The sequence below is a fragment of the Saccostrea cucullata genome, unplaced genomic scaffold (genome assembly GCF_032062105.1).
Source record: "Saccostrea cucullata isolate Sc308-1 unplaced genomic scaffold, CSIRO_AGI_Scuc_v1 ctg454, whole genome shotgun sequence".
In the NCBI taxonomy this organism is placed as follows: domain Eukaryota; kingdom Metazoa; phylum Mollusca; class Bivalvia; order Ostreida; family Ostreidae; genus Saccostrea; species Saccostrea cuccullata.
The window spans coordinates 364,402-389,267 of NW_026933264.1; the positions used below are offsets into that span (position 1 = coordinate 364,402).

Here is a 24,866-nt window from a genome sequence, read left to right on the forward strand (position 1 = left end):
CTGTGCGGACTAGTTCTAAAAAAAGTTAATTTCGAACCCTGTTCTAGTTGATTTTAATAACTGTACAGGGCCCCTTATTTCCTGACAATTGAAAAATACTTAAGGGGGCGCTTATAGGGGCAGGGGCGGTTAATAGGGATTATAGGGTATCTTGTTTGTTAATAAAAAGTTAACAGATATATAATATCAAAAGCAGTTTTCTTAGAAATTGGTAATATTATAGTATTATGATTTTACATGTCACATGTGATTTTACATACCACAACGGACATCATTCATTAAAAATTCCTTGAGTTTCCCTTACCATAGCACTTCATGGCCCCTGTGCTGAGTTTTCTTCGCTGTGTAGACTGGGGGAGATTAATCTTGCTCACTGGCAGGAGATCCTGAACACCAATAATTCCTCCATAAACCTCTGTCCCATCGTGTGTACAGAGACAACTGCCTGCCTTACACTGAATTCCACCACCTACAACAGAAATATAATGAAAACATTAAAAACCTCTGTCCCATCATTTGTACAGATACAACTACCTGCCTTACACTGGATTCCCCCCACCACAAATACATATAAAAGAAAGCATTCTTAAGGTTCACTGACCCTCCTACAAGAGAGACAACTCCCACTAGGATAAAAAAATATCTATAGTATTCCTGTCTAAAACTTTCCATTCTAAAGTCTATTTTTGTTAAATATTGCCCACCATAAATGAAATTTTGTGCATTTCGCAAGTGTTTTCATAAATTTCATTTCTCTATGTAAATCACATATATACTATATGAGTGGTCACAGCAGCCTTAAAACAAGTTAAGTTCAATGCACCTACCTTCAGCCTGTACCTCCCAGTCGGTCATTTTGCGTCCCTGGTCTTCGCTTGGCTCTGGTGCACCATTACAAAGAACGTAGATTTCTTGTTCACAGTACACTGATTTGTTAACCAGCATGTGTACTAGACTGAGATTAAATACATAGTACAAGATCTCAATATCTCCTCCAATGAACTCTATTGTAATCACTGGTTCCTTAGGTCGAATTTCCTATTAGTAAAGAGAAAGCAACTCTGTTACATATATATTGAACCTCTGTTCAGTTTTGAGATGGAAAGAATGTATTATTATTCAAATACTCTCCCTGAATAAGAATGTTTACTGAAATATAGCAATTTTATTAACATACATCATGTACATAGCATATATTTACATCTTGAGATGAAAATAAAAGCTAAGAGTAGAATTTATTAACTTACAGTGAACCCTAGAGGTGGATGAGGAACGTAGGAGCAGTACACAGGGAATCCCTGTTCTCCAGACCACAGACCATCAGGGTCCACATAAGTGGTGGCATTCTTATACTCTCCAGCATTTCTTCTTGCCTGGCAGGAACCATACATCCCTTTGAAAAATTACCTTCATTTATTAAAAATATTGAAAGTGGTCTATGTAGATGTATTTCTAATTTATATATAATTATCAAAAAGTATAATCTATAAAGTATACAAATGTAAATGTGCATTTTGATATGACTTTCAGAAAGGGAATTTTGCAAAAGAAAATACACATATGTCTTGCATTGCAGCAAAACATTTACAAGTTAAAGTTTTATAAAAGTTGAAAAAAAAATACACCTTGCTCTTACTATTAGCTGTAACCTCTCACCTATAGGTCCACTGTTACAGTGGAGGTTGGAGACTACATAGGCTGCTGTCCTGCTCGGTGCCTCTGGGTTGGTGGGGTCCAGGGTGAGACAGACTTCACACACAGGGAGGCGAGTCTTGTCATAGATCCACCCGTCATCACCCCGGGACTGTCCGTCCTCCAGGTCACAGTTACACTTGGCCCCTGCTTCTCCAGCACACGTTCCACTGGTCCCACAGGCACACATGTCCATACCCCCGGATCCACCCCAACCTTAGGGAATATACAAATATCAAATCCTATCATTCCTTATTTTCTACAAAACATACATGTAAGATCTAATCTTCCTTGTAAACAAAGTGAACTTTTTTGTGTGGGCATAAATTGCGGGCAAAATTTATAGGTTTTGTGAGAAAAGGCGATTCTTAGATTTACCTGGCTGTTTTTTTCCATCACAGGTGCTGAAGGTGACTTTGTCTGTCTTCGGAGCATTTGTACAGGTGTATCTGAGGTGCTGTGTACAGTGAGTGGATTGTGCAACCAAAGCCTAAAAACATTAAATTTTGCTTTAAAATAAGCTACTGCATTAATTTTCAAAGCTTTAATTTGTGTTGGAAATAAGTCAAGAATTGTTTTTATGGATTTCATTTAAATGACAAGTTTTTTACACTTAACATGTCTTCTGTTATGAATTTTGGAAACAAACAGAGCTGCTATGTTGCCTTGGCCTGCCAGTAAGGTTCGAACATAAAATAAATTTATCTAAAAGTCAGTAAAGAAAACCCACCGTTATCTGTTCTGCTGAGACATCTGGTTTATACTCGATGTTAAAGCATTTAGTGACTGGGGAGTCTCCAGGTTTGCCAAATGTGTAGTTAAAGTAACCTTAGTTGTAGAATAAGAAAATACTTTACTTTTCATACATACAAACTTTACATAGAATGATAGAAATGTACTCTTCTTTTCTTGAAATCAAAGTCTTTCTACTGGACACAATATTGTGTCATTTCAATTTTATCAGAACTTTAAAACATCTCCTTTTACCCCACTGATTTCAAAGTCTTCTTTAAATTCCTGCACAAATGTTTTATATAAAGCACAACAAAACATTGCCTATCAGAAACTCACCAGGACCAATTTTGACGACAGTCATTGGGAAATGACAGCTGACAGCAAACGGTGCCACTCCTCCTGGTCCATCTGGATCTACCGTGTAGTCCTGATTACTCTTGACCATGTTCTCGCTCTTCAAGCGCTTACCCGCCATAAAGAAGTACAGATCAGCACAGGTAGGGAACACCTCTACAGATACAAGTATACATGAAAACATATAATTTTTTTTCCTTTGATTTTTTTATGTGTGTCAGAAAATAATTTCCTTTATTTCATTGAAATTATATCTTATCATTGACTAAAATCTATTCATATCATAGGAAATAAAGTCAAAAAGAAAGTATGCATGCTAGCAAAAAATGATGAAATTCTACCAAGACATTCCAATGGCCCAATGTCAACAGATGAAGTTCCAGTGGGACTGAAGAACATGCTCTTAACTGGAAGGTCCTCCTTGTTAAGAAGTGTTCCTGAGTCATTCCTTCACGCAAAGAAAACAAAAGAATTAGATAAAATGTCTCAGATATTCAGACTTGATAGAAAATAAGCATGCCCCTCTTAATTATTGAGTTTCCTGACCTGGGGGTGAGGTCATTGATGTCACAGTTACATTTGTCATCAGATCCCCCCGCACAGCTCTGGGTGAGTTTACAGGCACACCCCTCCCCTTCCTTGCCTGTGTAGTAGTAATGCTTGGATCCACTCACATCCTCCCAGTAACCAATGGAGGAACCATCTGTAAAATTAGAGTCATGGCATAGCAATTAGGATAATTGTATGACATCTTTATACTGCATGACCCACAAATAAAGATGGTTGTTTTATTTTATAAAAACATTTTTTGGCATGTTTTTCCTTTCACTATCAAAGCTCAAGGAACAGATAGAAAAATAAGATTTGATTACATTTTAATTAATATTATATACATGTAAAACCTGACTGACCTTGTGCAAACACTGGGGATTTTATACACTTATGGACAACCGACTGTGAGCAATACACAGAACGTTCCCGCAGCTTTATAAGTTGTTCATCAGTTGCATAGCGATACTTGAAGACTATACTTCCTCCTATTATAGTTTGCTGTAAAATATAGACATAAAAAATCAACTTTCCATCTTCTTTCTGTATTATGTGCATAGCATAGTTTAATTATGTGATCATTGATGAAAGTCTTCAACTTTTTCTCTTTGTTAAGAAATCAAATTTAATTAGCAATAATTAGGTTTTCAGACTTCTATTAGAATGCAAACCATTGGGTAGAGTTTTTTTCCAATGGATCTTTCAATGTTTTTTTTAGGTTTACCTCCGATTCTGATTCGTGATGGACTATTGTTATTGCATGTGGTGGCTGCACCTTCATCTTACACTCCACTGGGAGGGGGGCCACATTGGTGGGGTCTGATTTGTCCCTAGGAACTGGACCATCAGGATCTACCATGTAGGTGTAACTGTAGTTTTGACCTTGGTTCAGGTAGCCTTGACAATTGACCTCAAATCCTGGTGATAAAACATTGTATAATGATTATTCATGCACAATTTTTTTTTCACAGTTCAAAAGAATATTCTTTATTGATGTCAGTGAGAATTATAACTATTTTTTTTTTGATTTATGGTACTTTTGTCATACATTTCCTCAATACATAAATTTTCACATTGAATTTCAGATAAAACGCTTAAAAGAGTTATACATGATCAAAAATTCATCTAATATTAAGAGAGCCGACTATGGTTTTATTGTGTGAAAACTACAATAGCGAAACTCTTCATTTTTATGCCATAAATAACTTACATTAACTTTTGTGTACATGCAAAGTTTGGGCGAAATCTACCGTCCAGGTATTTTAAGGGACTATCTCAAAATATAGGTACATTTACTATAGGATTATATAGGAAAGTGCCAGTTTTAGCACTTTAAAGCAAATTATACAAATACTACAAAAGACTTTTTGTTCAAACTATAATATATGATGAGTAATACTATATTGTACATTATGTGTAAGAAACACAAAATTCTACCGCCTTGTTACCAGAAAGGGCATCTCAAAAGGCCAAAAATTAACGAATTTTCCTATTTTTATAGAGTACTACAAAATATGGTGGGCACAAAGGTATTATATGAAAAAATTATAAAAATAATGGAGAAATTATCAAATTTCTATGTTTTAAATTTTAAGAGTGTATCTTTTATACTTTTTATTTAATAACATTTTTATTATCCCTTTCTTTAAGAGCTTCAGTTTATCATAACGTCAAAAACACACTATTACGACATCAACCTACCTATCAGTTGCAAACTTGGTTAAAAATTCAGTTATATAAAATTGTTATTACATTTTTGAACCTGTAATTTCTTAATTTTGTTTAATTTTATTAATCAAGCAAAAAAAATTGCTTTAAAACAGTAAATACTCTTAATTTTTGTATGATGTTTGAAATATTGCGCAATGGAAACTACAGTAGGCCCCCTTAAGTCCTAAAGAATATAAATCAAAATCATTTAATAATTACCAAATTCTTGTCGACTACACTTGAGGGCTGCCACATAATACTCTCCCGCTTTGCTCCCCCCAATGTCACTGAAGGACACGGAGCCTATAGGGAGATCCCCTTTATTACTGACCACACCAATATCTTTCCTGGGTGTTCCATCTATTGTGTCGCAGTTACACTTCACAAAAAAAAGAACATTACATGAATAGCCAATTTTTAATAATATGATTTAAAATAATCAATCCCCCATTTAATTAAGATACCAAACATGTTACATGTACAGCTCTTATTTGCTTTTTTAACATCACACATTCTTTATTTTTCAAAATACATTTACGGTACATGTAGTTGAACTTTGGTATCTCAGACATGAAGACCTCGAATACCATGGATATGGCAGAGTTATTTGGAAGTTCTAACACCTTTTAGTTTTTGACCCTGGATATCTCAAATCTTTGGATATCAGGATATTTACTATTAGTTCCATTGAGCTTGAGATAACGAGGTTTGACTGTTATTATTACTTACATTTTTGTCTGGTTCAGCACATGACTTGGTCAGGCCACACCCACACATTCCAGCTATCCCCATCCCCCCAGGCCAGTAGTCCTTCATCACACCATTAATGTCTGTAAAATAGCCCTTCTTGTCCCCACCATTCATCAGTCTGGAATCCTACAAAAATTATACAAGTACAATGTATATCAAAGACTAAATGTATGTTTGATGTACTAAATTATTCTTCTGTCCTACATTTTCAAGCACTTCCATAGTAAAGATGGGAAAACTATATTTATTTTCATCAAACATTTAAACTGATATCCACCACTTCAATACGTTGTTTTCTACTTTTAGCATTCTTTTGAAAAGGTTAATAATAGCTATGACCTCTATAACTATACATACTGTGCAGGAGTATTCCACATCCTGTCTACAGAATGGTGATTCCTCTATGATCTTCAGGATGGAGGGTTTGTCTATTACGTAGGTCAGGTTGTGTTGTCCTGGAGTGGTAGGTGACACTGGGTCATAGCTACAAGTACAGATCTTATATACATGTAATTAACCATACATATATGTTTTTATAAAACTTATTGGATTATGCAGTAGATAAAAAAAGAAACATGAAGCTCACAGGTAATATTGAACAGTCAGATTTAAATTTCAAACTGTGAAAACAAAGAAATAAAGTCACAAGAATGCTTTAAAAAGAAGCAAGCAAATGAAAGTCAACAAAATAACTGTGTACAAGAGAGAGGTGGTCATTTCCTTACTTGTCATGGGGGATAACTGTGATCCCCACGTGTGGGTAGGACTCCATGTCACAGTGGACAAGGACGGGGTTTGTAGGACCGTCAGGGCCGTCAATGTCAATAATCTGGGCTCCGTCTTTCTTCACTTTATACAGATTGTTAAACTTGGCATCATCACAGTCTATTGGGAAATCTGAAAAACATAAACAAAGTCAGTACAGAGTTGTTACTGATGTAGATGGTAGATAGCTTATTGTTGTTATCAGAACAGTCTAATATAAACTGAGGGCCTGGAAATACATGTACAGGTTTACAAGAAACAATTTATATTTTGAAACTCTCCTCAAAGTCCCTGATTCTATTGTACCAAAAATGTACTTAAAATACATGTGTGTATGCTTGAGATTCTTCTTAAAAACATGAACTTTTTTTTACATGTGACACAGTCCAATAGAATTTTAATTAACACTGAATAAGAACTGATTCTACATACACTGTACTGTATGAATGTATTTACAGACTTACCAAATGGTTTGGGGCCACAAACCACATTCCCGATCTCTACCTCCATTTTCTGGGATGAGGTATCCAGACCGAATCTTACTGTCTGTATGGGGAGCTGGTTCTTGTCCAGAATCTTCCCCTCGTCCTTAGCTCCCGAGCGAGTACCATCACAGTTACAGTTGGCTTGTCTTGTTTCACAATAACGCAGCTGCCCGCAGGAGCACTATAATAAAATTTAACAAAATTTAAAATTAAAAATACTGAACAATATGTAGCATTGTTTTAAAATTGTTTTATTTAATGATGTGCATTCCACGGATACTGAATTATATATAGTTTATATAAAATTTATCTTATGACATAGTGCATGTGCCATCTAACCTTGCCCTCAAAAACTGCTCCTCCCCATGTTTTGTGCTGGTTCCCCTTACCATCTACCCAGTAATCATTACCATCTAGAGTTTTGGCATTGTTTCTGCAGGTTGTTCTGTATGAAAAACATAACAAATGGTTTTAATACATTAATTTAGCTTTTTATTACATTGCTAGTAATAGTATTATATCAACACTTCCATTCCCTTAGAAAGCTGACAATTGATCATGCTATCAAATGATGAAATGATGCAACCAACACCTGTGACATAGCTGTGTATGTTATATCATAGCAAGGAGTCAATGGATTATTCAGATTAGCATTATGTAATGACACAGTGTATTAGAATTTATAATCAATTCTTAAGTTACCTTTTTATATCAATGTTACATACTTACTGTATATACACAGGTGTCAGATATTGTGAAAACAGACATTCAAATACGGTAAACTTAAGGCAAATACAATGTTCAAATATCTTCCGACATATCTTACCCCATGTATTGATAGCAGAAATTGGAGATCTCTGTGACCTTGGTGATCTGTGGCAGTGTGGCATTGTAGGTAATGTTGACCTCTGGCTGACCTTGAGTAATGACAGTGGTGGGGGCGGTGGTGTTCATAATGGTGATTCCTATATCAGGCCGCATGTCACAGTAAACCTTAAATGAGAAAAATCTTATTGTGTCGAAAATTTGTAAATACAGTAGCAGCAGCAATTTTTATTCTTCTGACAATGTAAATAATCCTGCACAAGGTGTCTAATAAGCATATACCTGAAACTCCAATAAAGGACCAGTCCCATCTGCATCTATAGTATATACTCCATCCTTTGAGTTTTTATCCTTTTGTAAAATTTCATCACAGTTCTTTGGTAATACTGCAATCATACAAGCATGCACAGTATTAATAGTATTTTTGTCTTAAAAGCTTCAAAGAGACTTCAAAATTTTCTTTTTTTCAAAACAAGTTAACATGAAGCAAGTGTACCTAAGACTTGACATATATAAGACTGGTGAAGATTGTGCATAATTCCATTTATTTGTCTTTAATGACTTTGTTCTAAAAATAAAGAGGTTTATCATATACACGTACTGGGCTTTCTATATACATGTATAATGACTTACCTGTACAAGTTTTTCCATTACCAGTATACCCTGGCTTACACACACAAAAATAACTACCCACAATATTTTCACAATTTGCATTTGGGTCACAGGTGTAGGTTTTTAAGTCACATTCATTAATATCTACAATTACAATAAAATAAATTTTTATTCCATATGACTCTGTTTGCAACATCTGCAAAATTTTGTGATTTTTTTTTTTTAAATTTATAACTTATAAACTAAAAATGTTAAGCAGCTTATGCTTGTCAGATATATGATGTATCACACTCAATATATTCAAATTTTTAGCTCATCATTTGGTGAAATATTAAGACAAAATGTTATGTGGATACAGGAATTAATACATATCAATATAGTTTACAAATGGATTTAACAATTTATAACTTTTAAGAACATTAAATTTTTGTTGTTGTATAACTTATAAACTAAAAATGTTAGCTTATGCTTGTACCAGATGTATTACAATATAAAATTTTTCTCATCATTTGGTGGACAAAATGTCATGTAATGTTATCCAATTTTTTGGATTTAACAATTAAATGATTTTTGTTGTTGTTGTTGAACGTACATGTAATAAAATAAAAGTCACTCTCTGTACTCTGGACATTTAACACAATCTATAATCCGTACCTGTACAATGTGTTCCATTGCCAGAGTAACCTCCCTTACAAACACACTCTTTGTCAACACAGACAGCATCATTGTGGCAGTCTTCATTCTGCTTACAATAAACTAAAACAAACAACATCAGCTGAAAAACTCACCACAGAAAAGCAGCAAGCTCAATAATCTCAACACAGGAAAGCAGTGTGCTAAATAATTCTAAAAAGCACACAGAGAAATACTGTAAAAGCAGAAATATCCATTGGGGATAAAATTTTGTTTATTAAAACTTGATATAATGCCTTCAAAACCTTTTTAGATGACAAATCAATGAAAATAATATGCTTATACAGTAACTCTAAAAAAAACTACACTTACATGAACAATTGAAGCCATCCCCTCTGTATCCTGCTTTACAGACACACTGGAATGTCCCTAACTGGTTCTGACAGTTGGCATGAACATGACAGGGATGAAGTGTGGCACATTCATCAATATCTTAAAAAAAGGAAAGTTATTACGTAAAATCAAAAAATATCTGTGTATATGTATTTCCAAATTATACAATATTGTTGGGAATTAACATATTTTCAGCATGTATATGATGTATAAGTGTATATCATCTGAAATCAGTTTACTATTCACATTCTAAATGAACAGTTTTAAGTAATTTTAGACTCTAAATATTGAAATGACATGCCCACAATCTAATGACAATTATAATGTACAATGTATTTTTTTTTTCAGACAGTTTGTTTTTGCATAAAAAAATTTATATTTACACTGCCTGTAATAAAATTTATGCACACATTCATATGTGTGACCTACACATGGACGTGGCACAATGTTAAAATTTATATCTATTTCCAGATTTACACTCGCAGTATCCGCCGGGGGAACACACAGCATAAGAATGACACTCCTCAGCTGCTGTCTCATTTGTACAGGGATGGTGGTCACCCGCTGTGCATGATAATAGAAATCTGGGGTAACAATAGTTTAATTAAATTATAAGGGATTCTTAGTGTGTATATATTACACATACTTTCTTTGTAACTTAAATTGGTTAATTTTCAGATAAACTCTGTATTTATCTATTAGTGGCTAAATGAGCATTGTGTTCAAGTTTGTTAGAAAATATTTATCAGGCGGTGTATAGATTATTTGTTAACAATATAGATAATAAAACATCATTCATAAATCCTTTGAATTTAAATGTTATACCTGCATGTATATATACTTAGTAACTTAGTAAATTGAAGTTGTAGCCTAACAGTCAATCATAATATTAGCTGTATTCAACAACAAAAAAAGCCTGATAGTCTATTTTTTGATACAATTGTGGATTTGTTCCTTACGGAGTCTGCAGCCCGTGTGGTTGTCCCCCTTCAGTCCGTCCCCCTGGTACTCCCCCTTACACGTACAGGTTACCGTGCCGTTGGAAGTGTCCTCACAGTCAGCATTCTCATCACAGACTACGTACTTATCTACTGAACATCCATCTTCTGAATTCACTGTTACACCTAAATATCAAAAAGAAACTGATGATGATAGAAAATATTAATAGCTAGGCCTAAATAAATTCTAATATTACCATCACTGTTTAATCAAATTTGTTATATATTTATTAAAGGAAGAATTACGGATCCATTTTTTGTAATACTCATTTGTTATTAATTCATAAGCAATATTAAAGTTAGAGTGTAAAGATTGGAGTGCTATGTTTATTCTGAAAATGCCCTCACAATACATACCCAGATACCATGGATACCGTTATATATTTTCTCTACATCATTAGCATTTCAATTTTTACGATATTGTTTCTACTTGAAAACTGTTGCATTATTTAAACTAACTCCTTTTAGTTTGGTTTTCGAACACCTACATTTACAAGAATTTTAGAAAGATACGTTCTTGTCTTTCTCTGCATCCGAATTTCGCGCGTATGGGTATGTTAGATCGTACAATGACTCATTCGGTCAAGCTAATACGCAACACACAAATACACACAGCAAAGTTTGCCAAGAAAATGCTCCATAAAATTTTGCTTTTTTATTGAAACTATTTCATGATTTTGACAAAAAAATCCTTACTCCAAACAAAATTATTATAATTATTTGTCAATTTTGAATATTTTTTACTGAATATACCAATTAAAAAGAACCAAAAGTGAACAGTTTGAACTATAGGCCTACCATATCTATATTGGATTCTGAAACTTCAAAAGAATCCTTACAAAGATACACAGGATGTTCCAGTAAATGTTCAACCAAGTCTCTTTTTTACTCTTCACTAAGATATTAACAGTAGTGAAGGAGAATCTTCAAGAGTATTGACAGGGACCTATATACTAACCATAGTATATAATAGGTCCCTGGTACTGTACAACAATATATTCAAGAAGTGGTGTAAATCATGCAGATATGGATACTTAAAAATTCCACGGAACTTTTGGACAATTTGAAATCTGAAGATTTTAACACCCCCCCCCCCAAAAAAAAACCAGCTTAAAATCTTACGACTTTTCAACTTTAATATGTTTTACGGTGTGACCGTTGGGGTGAGCGCAGTTGTACCATCAAAAACACTCTAAATCCACTTCAAATATCAAGCCGCACGAGATATCTCGACTAACTGTGACGTCACACGACGTCACGGAGCTCGTCGGAGCTTACGGAGAAATATAAAAACCAGAGACAACCGAGCGTCTGTTTGAAACTATAGATCTAGTGCAATTTTGGTTGAAAAACATTGTAGAGTTATTTTTTGTTTCTTTGAAAGATTTCTACAAACTGATCTAGCCATTTATGTTTTACGTTATTATTTTATTTATTTATTTGCGCAAAGGACATTGGGTAGTGCGGGAATTCTGGGAATGTTGCACAGAGAAATTTGGCTGACGTATGTACAGATTTCAATCCGAATTTCCTCTGTTCTTACACGTTAGTCTATTGAGCTCGCTGCGCTCGCTATAAACAACCATTTATGGCACGCCAAATTCACAAAATTGAGATAAACCTAGTTTCACATTTGATAAACTAGGTTTATCGACTGTAAACTATAGTTTACAAACCGTAAACTATAGTTAACAATTCGTTAAGTATAGTTAACGATTCGTTAAGTATAGTTTTCATCTGTAAAACTATATTTAACGGTTGTTAACTATACTTTACGAATGATAATCTAAGTTTATCTGAGTGTCTGTAATAAGCGTTAACAATAGATTTTGTTGATAAACTTAGATTCACGTTTGTAAACTATAGTTTACAATCGTAAACTATAGTTAAGAGTTGTTAATCATAGTTTCACAAATCGTGAAACTATATTTATCAGATCGTTAATTATAGTTAACGGTTTGTAAACTATAGTTTACAAATCGTGAAACTGTATTTATCAGATAATCTATGTTTTGCAATCGCAAATGATTGTTTTCAGTGTTAAGTATAGTTTACGATTGTGAAACATAGATTATCGCGTTAACTATGGTTTACAGATGTAAAATATAGATTAACGTTGTTAACTATAGTTTACAGTTCGTAAACTATAGTTTACAACCGATAAACCTAGTTTATCGACTGTGAAACTATGTTTATCTCATTTTTGTGAATTTGGCGTGCCATAACCATTCCCCACTGAAGATTTTACCAAAAATCAACAGCTTAAAATCTTACGACTTTTCAACTTTATATACAACCATTTCCCACCTTGACGATAAATTAAAGTCCAAGCTTTTTGATATCACTGACAGCTGCTTTTTCAATAAAAATGGAAATCATATTTTTACATACGTACCTTGGTCATTGGTCATTTGCAAAATTATTTTGTTAAAACATTCTGATTGTGCACACAAGTACTCTGAAATTGACATCAAAAAGATGCTTGAGTTTCTGATTGACAATATCTATGTTGTTTTAAATTGCTTTTTACTTGAAAAAGACGTTCATGGTTATCTAACAACAAAGCTAATTATGATAAACGCGATGACTTTAATTTTTCTATATTCAACTTCCCTTACTTATGCAGCAATATATACCTTCATCACCTGCATAAGTAGTTCAGTTACGTATCTCAGTTGATTAGATACGCAAAAGCATGCTCTACGTATGAACAGCTTCTACAACGAGGTAAATTATTGACAAACAAGTTGATGAAACAAGAATATCAGCAATCTCGTCTAAAGTCATCATTTCTTAAGTTGTTTGGTCGATACAAATACAATTTATCATTGAGTCAAATCCTGACTGACCTTTTTCATACTAATTGTATGTCCATTATTTATACACTGTTTTTTTCCCGTTATTTTCCGATCTGACAAGGAGCACACGGCAGGTCTGAACGGTCGGCAGGGGATAGTCACTCCTCCATGGCACTTGATCCCATCTCCAACTGAATGATTTAATTGGAGGTCCGTGTTTGCTCTGCTCCTATTTTGTATTGTTTAATGGACTTTTGATCTTGAATACTGTTCGTTATCTCAATATGTTTCATCCAACGATGAACCTATAACGACTTGTAAATGTTGGAAGTAACTTGGAAAAGACATATTCTACTCATACGTGTTGAACGCGTTGAAGAGCATCTTTATATGAATGAAAATTTCTCAAGAGGGACGTACGTTAAACAACATACAAACAAAACAAAACGTGTAAAAGACCTTTTAAAATTGTTAAATTCCAAACACTTGCAAACAATGTTTACTGTTTGGGGAAAATTCTCACTAAAATTATACTGTATGTACATGTAGCTACGTTTATCTCTTTCTTAAAGAGATACCTATTATTATGCATTGCACCAGTGTTTCTTTTCGCATTACGTGAGAACTGAGCTCTTCTTTGCTCCATTAAAAAATGTTCGTTGGCTGTCTTTCTGATTGCTGATTAGTTAAAACCAAAATCACATATACTTGACAACGGGTTACTAAGTATTACGCAATTGAATTGATAATCGCTGTCCAATTAAATCGTAGTAGACGGAGCCAGTTTGATTTGACTCGGTTTAGCTTTTTGTGATGTAGAACAAATTAAAAAGTTTACAGAAAACTTGCACGTGCTTTGTGTCTTTAATTTGACTCCGCCCCAGACAATCAGCTTTAAAGAGTTCAGCCAGTGGAACAAGGTGTTGCTTTACGCCGATGGGAATGTTTGATTCAAATAAAGAGTGAAAAGAAACATTTTGGTGCAATGCATCATAAAACAGATATCTCTTTTTTCAAGAAACATGTACATCTTTTAACAATAAGAATGATATCTTTTAGAAAGATTTTTTTTTGAAAAGAATTTTTACCAAAATCTCTGTTTATTATTTAAACATGGTTCTACATAGTTCTGTGATTATTCCCCACGCACCGAAGAGAAGTCACTGGCGGATTTAAGGGGGGAGGGGGTGGGGGCGCACGCCCCCTAAAATTTTCAAAATATGATACAGTGTGTGACTTATATTAACAATGCTATAATATACTTTGGTTCATAACTAACCAATACCACTATTATTATGCCCGATTTTACTCTTAAATACACAAAACCTAGAAGCTTCATGAGGCTTCGCCCCCTTTGCCCCCTTCATACAAAGTATGATAAGACTTATGTTAACAATACCATACTTTGGAAGATAACTAAGCAAATACCACTATTATCATGCTTGGTTTTACTCTTAAATACATGAAAACCAAGGCCCTCCAGACCACCCTGCCTGAACGAAGTTGTCAAGGTCCCCTAAAAGCCTTAGACCTGGGGTCGGGTGCAATGGAGGAGTAAACATCTCCCTGTTGACCAGTGACATGCGTGCTCTTTGTGATCCGATTAAAGATAAAATCTGAATACAATTGCAATTCGGTATGAAAATATTGGCCTAACAACTTTATATGAGAAAAGATTAGTCAACATTCGGCTTAATGATAGACGTGTAAAAACTTACTAATAAGGTCATTATATTGAACGATGTCGACTTCAAACGAGCTGAGACTGTTGCTATCCTTGTTTCATCAACTTATTGTAAATAATTACCTTATTTCAGAAATTTTTCATACAAAAAGAATGCATGCTGTTGTGTATCAATCAGTTAGGATTGTAATTTCTATACACAATTTGAATTAATTGATAATGGTACATGTATATTGCTACACAAATAAAGGAGGTTGACGATAGAAAAGTTTTTGTAAGGTTACTATTAACTTCTTTTCCTTGTGAAATATCCAAATATGAAACAGATGTGTCAGACTCTGAGCTATCTTTGTTATTTCGAGTTCAATGTGATATATAGAATCAATGTGTAGGAAATGAAAATTAGTATATCTAATAGATATTTAATTATTGTTAATAAATAAAACATCGTCGATATATCAAATTGAAGGTCACAGCAGGGGACTAATTTTCACGTAGAAGTTTTAAAATTCTGTTAGCCTAATACAGTCATATAAATGCAAAATTACGTCGCAATTAGCAATAACAAAGACATTAATATTGTCAATCAGATATTCTTGAAAGCATTATTTTGATATTAACTTCGGAGTACTTGTATGTACAAAACAATTTTGCAAATGATTAATAGGGGGTAGGAACGTTATTCTTATGCCATACTCTCAGAATGCTTGATGTTTAAGTTTGATGTGATAACACTACAAATGTCACTGGACCCAAACTACCAACACTTAGGTGTTGAATTTGCTTTCCTACATTTGTATTCTAATTTTTAAAGTAACAAAAACCATACAGTCACATTTATGATTTTTCCTTAATTTAAAATGTTTGACAGGATACTAGTAAAGTGTATACGACAAGGCACAAATTAAAGATGTATGACAACAAAACCCTTCCGAAATTTGTGGTGTTGATAATTCTTAGAGAAAAAGAACTTTCTACAACACATTTTAATGCATCGATGTGAAAAAGATCTTGCAATGTGTGTGTTGAGATGGGTAAGTTAATGATTGATTGTATGTTGTTTAACGTCCCTCTCGAGAATTTTTCACTCATATGGAGACGCCACCACTTGCGGGTGGAGAGCTACTAATTTTGTCCTATACTCGGCACTCAGGGCCATTGAGCAGGGAGGGATCTTTTTCTTGCCAACACCTACTGAGACACGGGACCTCAGTTTATACGGTCTCATCCTAAGGCCGGTCTCCACGTCTGTTACAACGCACTTTGAAAAATTACGCACTTTGAAAATTTTTTTCAAAGTGCGTTAGACTTGGGACCAAGCTAACACACTTTGAAAAAATTAAATTTCTTTTCAAATATATTTACAAATAATCGGTATAATAAGTAATAATTGACCCTGGTTGGATAACATTTTGGTGATAAGGTCACTTCAGGACCTGAGATATTGACGTTTTAAATATTTTAGGTTTTGATAAATATTGTAAAAGGGAAATAGAGATGATTGTTTAATATCATTATTTCGTTACTTTTTAAAATTTCTAGTCTGCAGTAAGTAGATGTGGGGGGGGGGGGGGGGGGGGGCTAAAAGTGAACGAATAGATTTATCTTAAGAAAAAGGGGCAATTTGATTTTCCAAGACTATAAAAATTCTTTCTCTCTCATACGTTTTACTGTACCTGTAAAATTCTTGTTTTCAACTGTTTTAAGTTAATTCAATTGTTGATAGTTTTCAACGTCTACCGGTAATCTAAATACATATCCATTGTTTGGGTATAGCATAGGCATCATAACCGGGCGAAGGGCAAGGGGAGGGGGGCTTAGACCCACTTATTTTTGATTAGATATACATCATGTAGGCATTGAAAATGCGGATTACTCTTTTTGGGTTCATTACTCCCCTCCCCCGTTTTATTTGTTATCGACGCCTTTCTATTGAAAGAGAAAGCGTTATTCTTAAGAGAGAGATCTTCTACCTATCTTCTCCTCTTCTCGACGGGAGTAAATCAATTCATAAGTTTACTGAAAGATAAATAACACTGAAATAGAATCCTTCCATTACTAAATCTAAAATCAGAATTTTTGTTTTTACATTTTTTTTTTCAAAGTGCGTTAAGTGTATCCATGGTAAAATATATTGATGTAAACTCTTAATGCACTTTGAAAACTTTTTTCAAAGTGCGTTGAGTATGTCCCAAATTTAACGCACTTTCAAAAACATTTTCAAAGTGCTTTGATTTTGTCCCAATTTTAACGCACTTTGAAAATTTTTTTCAAAATGCGTAATTTTTTTTAAAATGCGTTGCCACACACGTGCCACAGTGGGATTCAAACCCGCGACGTAAGGATCAACTCCTTCTAGAGCAGACGCTCTAAGTTAATGACACACGATTACAATCGATGGTTAGTCCTCTACGGCATCTGATCCCACCTCTGCTGTTTTAGAGATACGATCATGTTTGCTCTGCTTCCAATTTGTATTGTTTCCATTGACTTTTGATCTTGATTATTCTTCGCTATCTCCATTTTTGATAGTAGGATTTCCTTTAACCGCTATGTTACTATGTACTAGTGTATTATCCGATGTATCGTAGTATTTTACCTGACATCTGATAATATTTAACTTGTCTTTTTTTTTTTTTTTTTTTTTTTTGAAATAGTATTTAAATTGTTTATATGAAGTGTTTTTGCTGCTTATTTATAGTGTATATATTACCTTTGAAATAGACAATATTATAGTATTTTACCTGCTAAATCGAATAGCATAGTATGCTTTGTTATATTTTTTACCTGCAAAAGCGTTGTTTTGCCTGTTACTTTGTAATACTCTAAGTTTGTATTTTACTTGTTCTATCGTATTATTTTCCTGTTTGTTATAGTGTTTACCCTCTATGTCGTTGTTGCATTGTAGTTTTATGTACTTGTATATTTATACACAAGAATTTTAACTCTCTGTGTCGTTGTTTACCTGCTTTTATAACAGTAATTGCTTGTTTTGTAAAGATCTTGCTTACCTCTCACAGATACTAGGGCGGATATCCACACTGCCGCAGTGAGAATCTGGACTGTGTTCATAGCAGTTCCTCGGGACCTCTACTTACACTGAATTAGAAAAAAAATACTGTCAGATATATAAAAAAACTGATCAAAATATGATAAAGAACAGAATCACGGTTAAAACATTTATTAATTTATAATAGTGTGCATTCTAAAATTGAATGATGGAAGAAAAGATGCACGTATAAGTTATGTTATAAGGTTTGTTCCGAGTAGTTAAAATGCAAGAACAGAACTCTATTTTATAATCACTATAGAAGCAAAATATTAGTTTGAAGAATAAAAAAGTGTATTTAATATATATGCACATATATTGCACACACATTTTTCACCCTGATCTTTATATACGTTTTAATCATTTTCTTTCTTTGAATTTTGTTTTTTTTCTGGACAAGCAAACAACCGACATTTAACATTTCAATAAAAAAAAATATGTACTTGAAGTAATCAAATTGCATTCTCTTTTTCATCCTACATGTTTTTTGTCACGTCTGAATGAAACCATGGTCAATTCGACAGCATATATTGCAAGAATGTCACTTTATCTAGCAAATTTTGTCCATCAATTTAAAGATAATGGTAACATCTTAATTTCAAATACAAAAAAAAAACTATTTCACTCTGGATTGTAACAACGTGTACATTGCATTTATTCTAATGGAGGTTGGGGTTAAATACAAAAATCAATATTTGACACACTTATGACATTGTTTGAATAATAAATAAATAAATGTTATCATTAAAAAAAAATCATTTTTATCATCATTTTCTTGATTGAGGTCGAGCATTACACTTCGGTTATTCCACTATCACCTGCTTATGGTATTTTTGTCTCCCAGCTTATTCGCTATTCAAGAGGTTGCTCTAGGTACGATCAATTTTTAAAGCGAGACATGCTATTCATAGATAAGTTGATGTCACAGGGATTTCAGCTACCCCGTTTAAAGTCGAACGTTTTGTAAATGTATAGACGTTATAAAGACCTTGTACGCAAATAAATCCTATCACTGGATGGGTTGTATTTTGACAGACTTATTTCATACAAATTGTGAGGCCTTTTTCCATACTGAATAGGCTAAGAAAGGTTCTGTCTACCTTATCAACACAAAGGGCTCACAGCGGGAGTGACCGGTCAACAGGGGATGTTTACTTCTAAATGACACCTGATCCCACGTGTGGAATTTTTCAGGGGTCCATGTTTTTATACCACAATCACATATTTATATTATTTTATAGATTTTATGCGATCGATCATTGTTCGTTATCTCAACTTTTTACGTTGAGTCTTTTATAGCAATTATTTAGTACGATTTCTTCTTAATTAATAGTAAAATTTATATAAATTATTATCAGGTTTTATGCAATATGAAAATTTACTTATTTTTGCCAAAAAAGTTCTCATTTGTGTCTATCGGGATCTTTTGATACTTTTGATAAAAGATGCTAAAACTCTTCTTTTTTCCGAAATTGAAAATGATAATTTTTTTATGCAATCATTTACAACTTCAGATTGAAAAATATAACGATAAAATTAAAGAATATAATACAATGATCACCAATCTAAATGCTATTTTTCCTTGCTTGCAAATACCAAAATTGATTAAAGAAATAAATTTCTTAAAATGTTTGTAAACACAATGTGTAAAAAAAAAATACGACTGCTTTTCTCTAGGAATTTGTATATTTCATCGAGAAATGCATTTTCATAGCACCTGATCCCACGTCTGATGTTTTGGAGGTCTGTGTTTTCTCTGTTCCAAAATTTGTATTATTTTGCTTGTTTGAACAATTTCTAAAACGAGTAAAATTATTGACAAGCAAGTTGATGAAACAAGGCTATCAGCAGTCTCGTTTAAAGTAATCATTTCGTAAGTTCTTTGGTCGATACAATGACTTTGTCAGCAAATACAATTTATCATTGAGTCAAATGCTGACTGACGTTTTTCATACTAATTGTTAGTCCATTACTTATACACTGAAATGACGACGGATTTTTTCCGTTATTTCCCGATCAAGACAAGGAGCACACGGCGGGTGTGACTGGTCAGCAAGGGATGCTCACTCCTCCATGGCACCTAATCCCACCTCTGATGTTTCGGAGGTCCGTGTTTGCTCTGCTTCTATTTTGTATTGTTTTATGGACTTTATTGAATACTGTTCGTTATCTCCATATCCTTCTTTACGGACTTTTGAGCTTGAATACTCTTCGTGATCTCCATCTATTTCAATCTTATAAATCAGGAATCTATTTTCAACGTTGAAAATGCATATACGTATATTCTACAAATGATTTTTGTCTGCAAATTGAAGTGTCATTCTTTTTTTTTAAGTTAAGTGTTGATTATATGTCGTGCAGACTTGGCATATAAACTTTAGTTTCCTGCCCCATACCAACTGTTTCCAATTTAGAATTAGATCTTTTAAATAAAAAAAAAATGCCCTCTTTTTATCTATTTCATTTCCTTATATTTTTTCTTATTTATTCTTTAGTATGTGTTTCTTTGATTTTTCCTCAATTCTTTTAACTGACATAAAAAAAACCTACAGAATAATAAATTGCTTCCAAATAATTCCTCGAATTAATGATCAAAGCATATGTTGTAGATAAAAGGGCAATAGAAAAAGCTTTTGTTGAATCTTTAATGAATTTTTATGATGAATTCAAATTCAAATTTAATAGAAACATCTTGTACTTTGCATCAAAAGATTTCGATAAGTTACAATGAACATGGAAAATATGGAAAAACAGCCAAGGACAATCTAGTAGAGAAAAAGACCGGGTGTTGATGAATTGATATTCAATTTCTCAAAAGAAAAAGAGCATTTGACATGGTTTTTTCATGCAGTTTTTTAAAGTTAATATATAAGTTTAATTAATATTTAATTTGCTTTCTTTTTCATAACCTACGCTTTTAAGTACATAGTGATATTTTATAAAAAGCGAAAAAAGAGATAAGAATAACTGTCCTTATTTAGTGACTTATTTTGTAGGTTTTATAAGAAGAAGTGGGGATTATGAGGATAACTTTTTATGTCCACAGGTCGATGAAATCTTTGGACACTTAACAAAAAAGCCATCCAGATGTTGCCGCAGTAATTAACGCAGACAAAGCAGTATTTTAGATTCACATCTTCCATAACACTTTATTTGCCATGAATGTTATTTATGGAGGTTATAAAGGGTGTAATAATTAAGAAATGTCGAATTATAGGACGCTTTATAAAAAAAGATTTTTCCCCTCATGCTGGGAAAAGGCCAGTGACCGATTACTAGAGTATATATGAATGTAGGTTCTTTCCATAGTCTGAATAAATCAAGATTTGAAGTGCAAGGGTACTGTGAGAATTCGAACTAAGTATATATAATAATATATTGTCGATTGTGTTATAATTATGGATCTGTTGTTGGTGGTGGGAAGGTCTGCTTTGTTTGTATTGGGATTAAATGTGCTTATAGACATGCATGTATGAAATATATGAAGATAACGAATAGTATTCAAGCTCAAAAGTCCATTCAACAATACAAAATAGGAGCAGAGCAAATTCCATTATATTATGTCGTGTCCAGCTCTAAATAATAGTAGAAAATTGTTAATCCCGTCAACATATACAATTCGACTAAGTGTTGCAAGTTTTCAAATTTATTTTCATGTAAAAAAAGTATCCGTTATCAATAACCTTTGTAAATTAATAAAAGAGTTACCCTTCCAGGATAATGTATATCATACAAATCCTAAAGTTTTGAGTTAGAACATTATTCAATCTGAAACATTAAATCAACTTGTTAAACTATGTAAATCTAATAGGTTTATTATTGAGAGAGTTGGTTGCTTGATTTATGACATTGTCATTTTCATCGTTTTTTAATTTTTCTCACGCATGCTGTATTGTATTGCATTGTACATATTTAATGTTTGTATCTTCTCTATACTAGTACTGTAGTGCAGTTTAAGAGAATAAACTATTGAAATTGCAAACACGAAGCTACGAAACATTATAGTTGGGATCAGATGCCATGGAGGAGTGAGCTTCCCCTGCCGATCGGTCACACCCGTGTATATCATGTACAGGTCACGATAGAAAATAGGGTTTGAATTTCGTAAATTTATGTATGATGTTGTCTACTGCAGTAGTCTTTTCGATAAGTCCAGCACATTCTTTACGAACATCAAAGCAGTAAAGATACAATTTTGACAATGCATACGGGGTTACAAATCAGTGACAGTGTTTAAGAACATGTGTCTAGTGTGTACAGGGCAAGTAAATTTTAAGGGGGAAAAGACTTCTGTGTATTGTGGGCTTAAAGTAAATTAAGATTTCGCTATGTTTCTTGAAAAATGACTAGAATATAAAGATATGAATCTATCCAACATTTTTTAAGTTACAAAAGATCCCACCTCTGCTGTTTTGGAGATCAGTGTTTGCTCTAGCTGCTCCCATTTTGTAATGTTTAATGAACTTTTGAGCTCGAATACTATACATTATCTCCACATACATCGTACTGCATTTAAGAAAGCAACATGATTTTTAATGATCTGAACCAAATAATGATATATGCAGAAACACATAACACTTGAAGAAAAGAGAAGAAATATGGATAATGAGAATTAAAAATAGTCAAATAACAAATTTTATGACAACGAGATTACTTTATCTTTTCCATCGTGAACTTTCCTTATTTGTGTAGCTTGATGTTTGTGTCTTGCAACTTATTTGCTACTCAAAAGCATTCTCGGAGTACGATCAATTTATAACCGGGGTAGGCTACCCACACAAATGTTGATGTTACCGGGATATCAACGACCTCGTTAAAAAATCAAAGTTTGTAAGTTTTACAACCGTTATAATGATTTTATTAGCAAAAACCTATCACTTGGTATTTTGCTTGACTTGTTTCATATTAATTGTTAGCCTCTGTTTTTGCACTGAAAGGCAACTGATCCCACCTCTGAAATTTCAGAGGCTCTGTGATTAAGTCCTGTTTAAAGAACTGTATTGTGTTGAGTTGTTTGAGACAGATCGCTGTTCGTTTCTTCACCTCTTTCATCAAGTTAGAAATTGTGTTGAGAATTCTGGATATCCAACAAAAAATTAGGAAACATGGAAAATTGGAATCAAAATTTAGACGTTAATATGTAAATGTAACGTATCTGGAATGTGAAAGGACAAAGGAAAGAAAAAAAAATATTATAAATAATACTAGAATTTTGCATGTAAAAGATCTTTGGAAGCGAATGGAAAGTGAAAGGGATGATTTCCTCTTACAAAAATGAAAAGAATGATTAAACTTTGTTCGTATATAAGTATATACATTCAAATGATTGCGTTGCTCTGAGTTAGAGGATATTTTGTTTTAAATATTTAATTATTTAGCCCGATACTTTTATTTGTTTTTGGAAAATGAGTTCAATGACATATTTTGCATGCTTATTGAGTTTTTTCGTTCGTCGGTAAATCTTGTTTTGTGAAGAGTAAATTTTTGAATATTTTAAAAAAATAATAAAACTGGTTCTACATGCAGGTTGTTTTAGTTCTGTTTAAAATGAATTTCAAACAAAACCAGTTTCTATAAATTTTGGATACGTTATATACCAAAATTATGTTTAAACATTTTTCAGCTGTTTAATAAAAAAAAATAAATCCAGAAGAAAAAATAATTCACAACAAAAAACCCTGTTGGCTTACGTACATAACACATTCCCACATTTGTTTACGATGCAGGTTTTGCAAAAAATTATAAATTTTAGTAAAGAGTAGAACTTTTTCTAGGATAAAAAAAATGAAATACTGTAAATTCAGAGTAACTGCTCTTTGTTTGCATGAGTACAGATGAAAAATACACCATTAAATCTGCTGCAGATTTTATGAGTATACTAGTCGTATTCCCCTGGGTCTCCAAAAATAAAAAAAAAAAGATTGAAAAAATATACATGCACTATATATTTTTTATTTCTTGGCTGTGTGCATTTTTGTTGTACGCTTAATGCACATTGGTACTATACTTCTTCTTTTTCCAAATTAATTTGTTTTATTTGTAATCAAATAGGAATCATTCTTAAGAGAATGACACAGAGGAATATAAAGGTTTTATGCATAACAAAGAAATAGGGATTTCTTTCACAGCAGTGAATATCTTCAAAGAGTGCATCAAGATGTATTATAAACAAGCATGTGTTGGCGTAATAATTGAATACAAAATACGAAACACATATTTCAACCGATATCGATGGCAACTACTAAGAAAGGAAAAATTGTATATATTAAACAATAATCACAAATGCAGATAATGTAGATTAAAAATTTGTAGTCATTTTTTTTTCATTTTTGATATTTTGTTAAAATGAAGAAAAGTGGAAATTAAAAAAAGTAAATGAATCTTTCTTTTTCAAAAAGGAATATTCAAAGATGATGCAAGGCGTATACCTATGCTGTCAATGTAGAGATAAACAGAATAATACAATATACCTTGAGGTCCAATAATTCCTTCGGAATGTTTCGGAATTTGCAGTGATTTTGGAAGACCTGTAGTATATCCTAGTCTAATGCTTTGGTCATCCAAAAAGATACGATATTATCTATTATGTTTTATATACATACCGACACAGGCAAAGTTAAGGGGGATCAATACGGGGAAACAAATTAGACGACAGATGTTGAGGACGAATGGCCCGTCCTTACCGAGTGGTCGATGCGCTAAAATCATACTTACCTAATCCATTAGCAGAAAATAAGAAATCCCTAAAATTTGTGTTCAATGTATTTTGTAAAACTTGTTGAAAATTTTGATATTGATAAACTTAACCTTTGGTCCTACAGACAAAGATTTGTC

At 33.1% G+C, this 24,866-nt stretch overlaps 1 protein-coding gene across 1 annotated transcript in view; it reads right to left on the minus strand.

Annotated features, from left to right (window-relative positions):
- The window catches only part of LOC134237809 (uncharacterized), a 40,357-nt gene extending 15,729 nt beyond the window's left edge, over nucleotides 1–24,628 (minus strand). The window contains 26 exon segments of the mRNA XM_062719955.1: nucleotides 305–469; nucleotides 828–1,038; nucleotides 1,248–1,393; nucleotides 1,657–1,908; nucleotides 2,071–2,182; nucleotides 2,423–2,520; nucleotides 2,764–2,937; nucleotides 3,123–3,229; nucleotides 3,328–3,484; nucleotides 3,693–3,831; nucleotides 4,055–4,248; nucleotides 5,260–5,419; nucleotides 5,770–5,916; nucleotides 6,148–6,274; nucleotides 6,516–6,687; nucleotides 7,020–7,221; nucleotides 7,380–7,485; nucleotides 7,867–8,033; nucleotides 8,148–8,251; nucleotides 8,499–8,621; nucleotides 9,132–9,233; nucleotides 9,483–9,605; nucleotides 9,930–10,067; nucleotides 10,463–10,627; nucleotides 17,995–18,082; nucleotides 24,503–24,628. Of these exon segments, the coding sequence (XP_062575939.1) occupies nucleotides 305–469; nucleotides 828–1,038; nucleotides 1,248–1,393; nucleotides 1,657–1,908; nucleotides 2,071–2,182; nucleotides 2,423–2,520; nucleotides 2,764–2,937; nucleotides 3,123–3,229; nucleotides 3,328–3,484; nucleotides 3,693–3,831; nucleotides 4,055–4,248; nucleotides 5,260–5,419; nucleotides 5,770–5,916; nucleotides 6,148–6,274; nucleotides 6,516–6,687; nucleotides 7,020–7,221; nucleotides 7,380–7,485; nucleotides 7,867–8,033; nucleotides 8,148–8,251; nucleotides 8,499–8,621; nucleotides 9,132–9,233; nucleotides 9,483–9,605; nucleotides 9,930–10,067; nucleotides 10,463–10,627; nucleotides 17,995–18,055 (3,652 nt within the window). The 5' untranslated portion in view covers nucleotides 18,056–18,082; nucleotides 24,503–24,628.
- Between the last annotated feature and the right edge of the window lie 238 nt (nucleotides 24,629–24,866).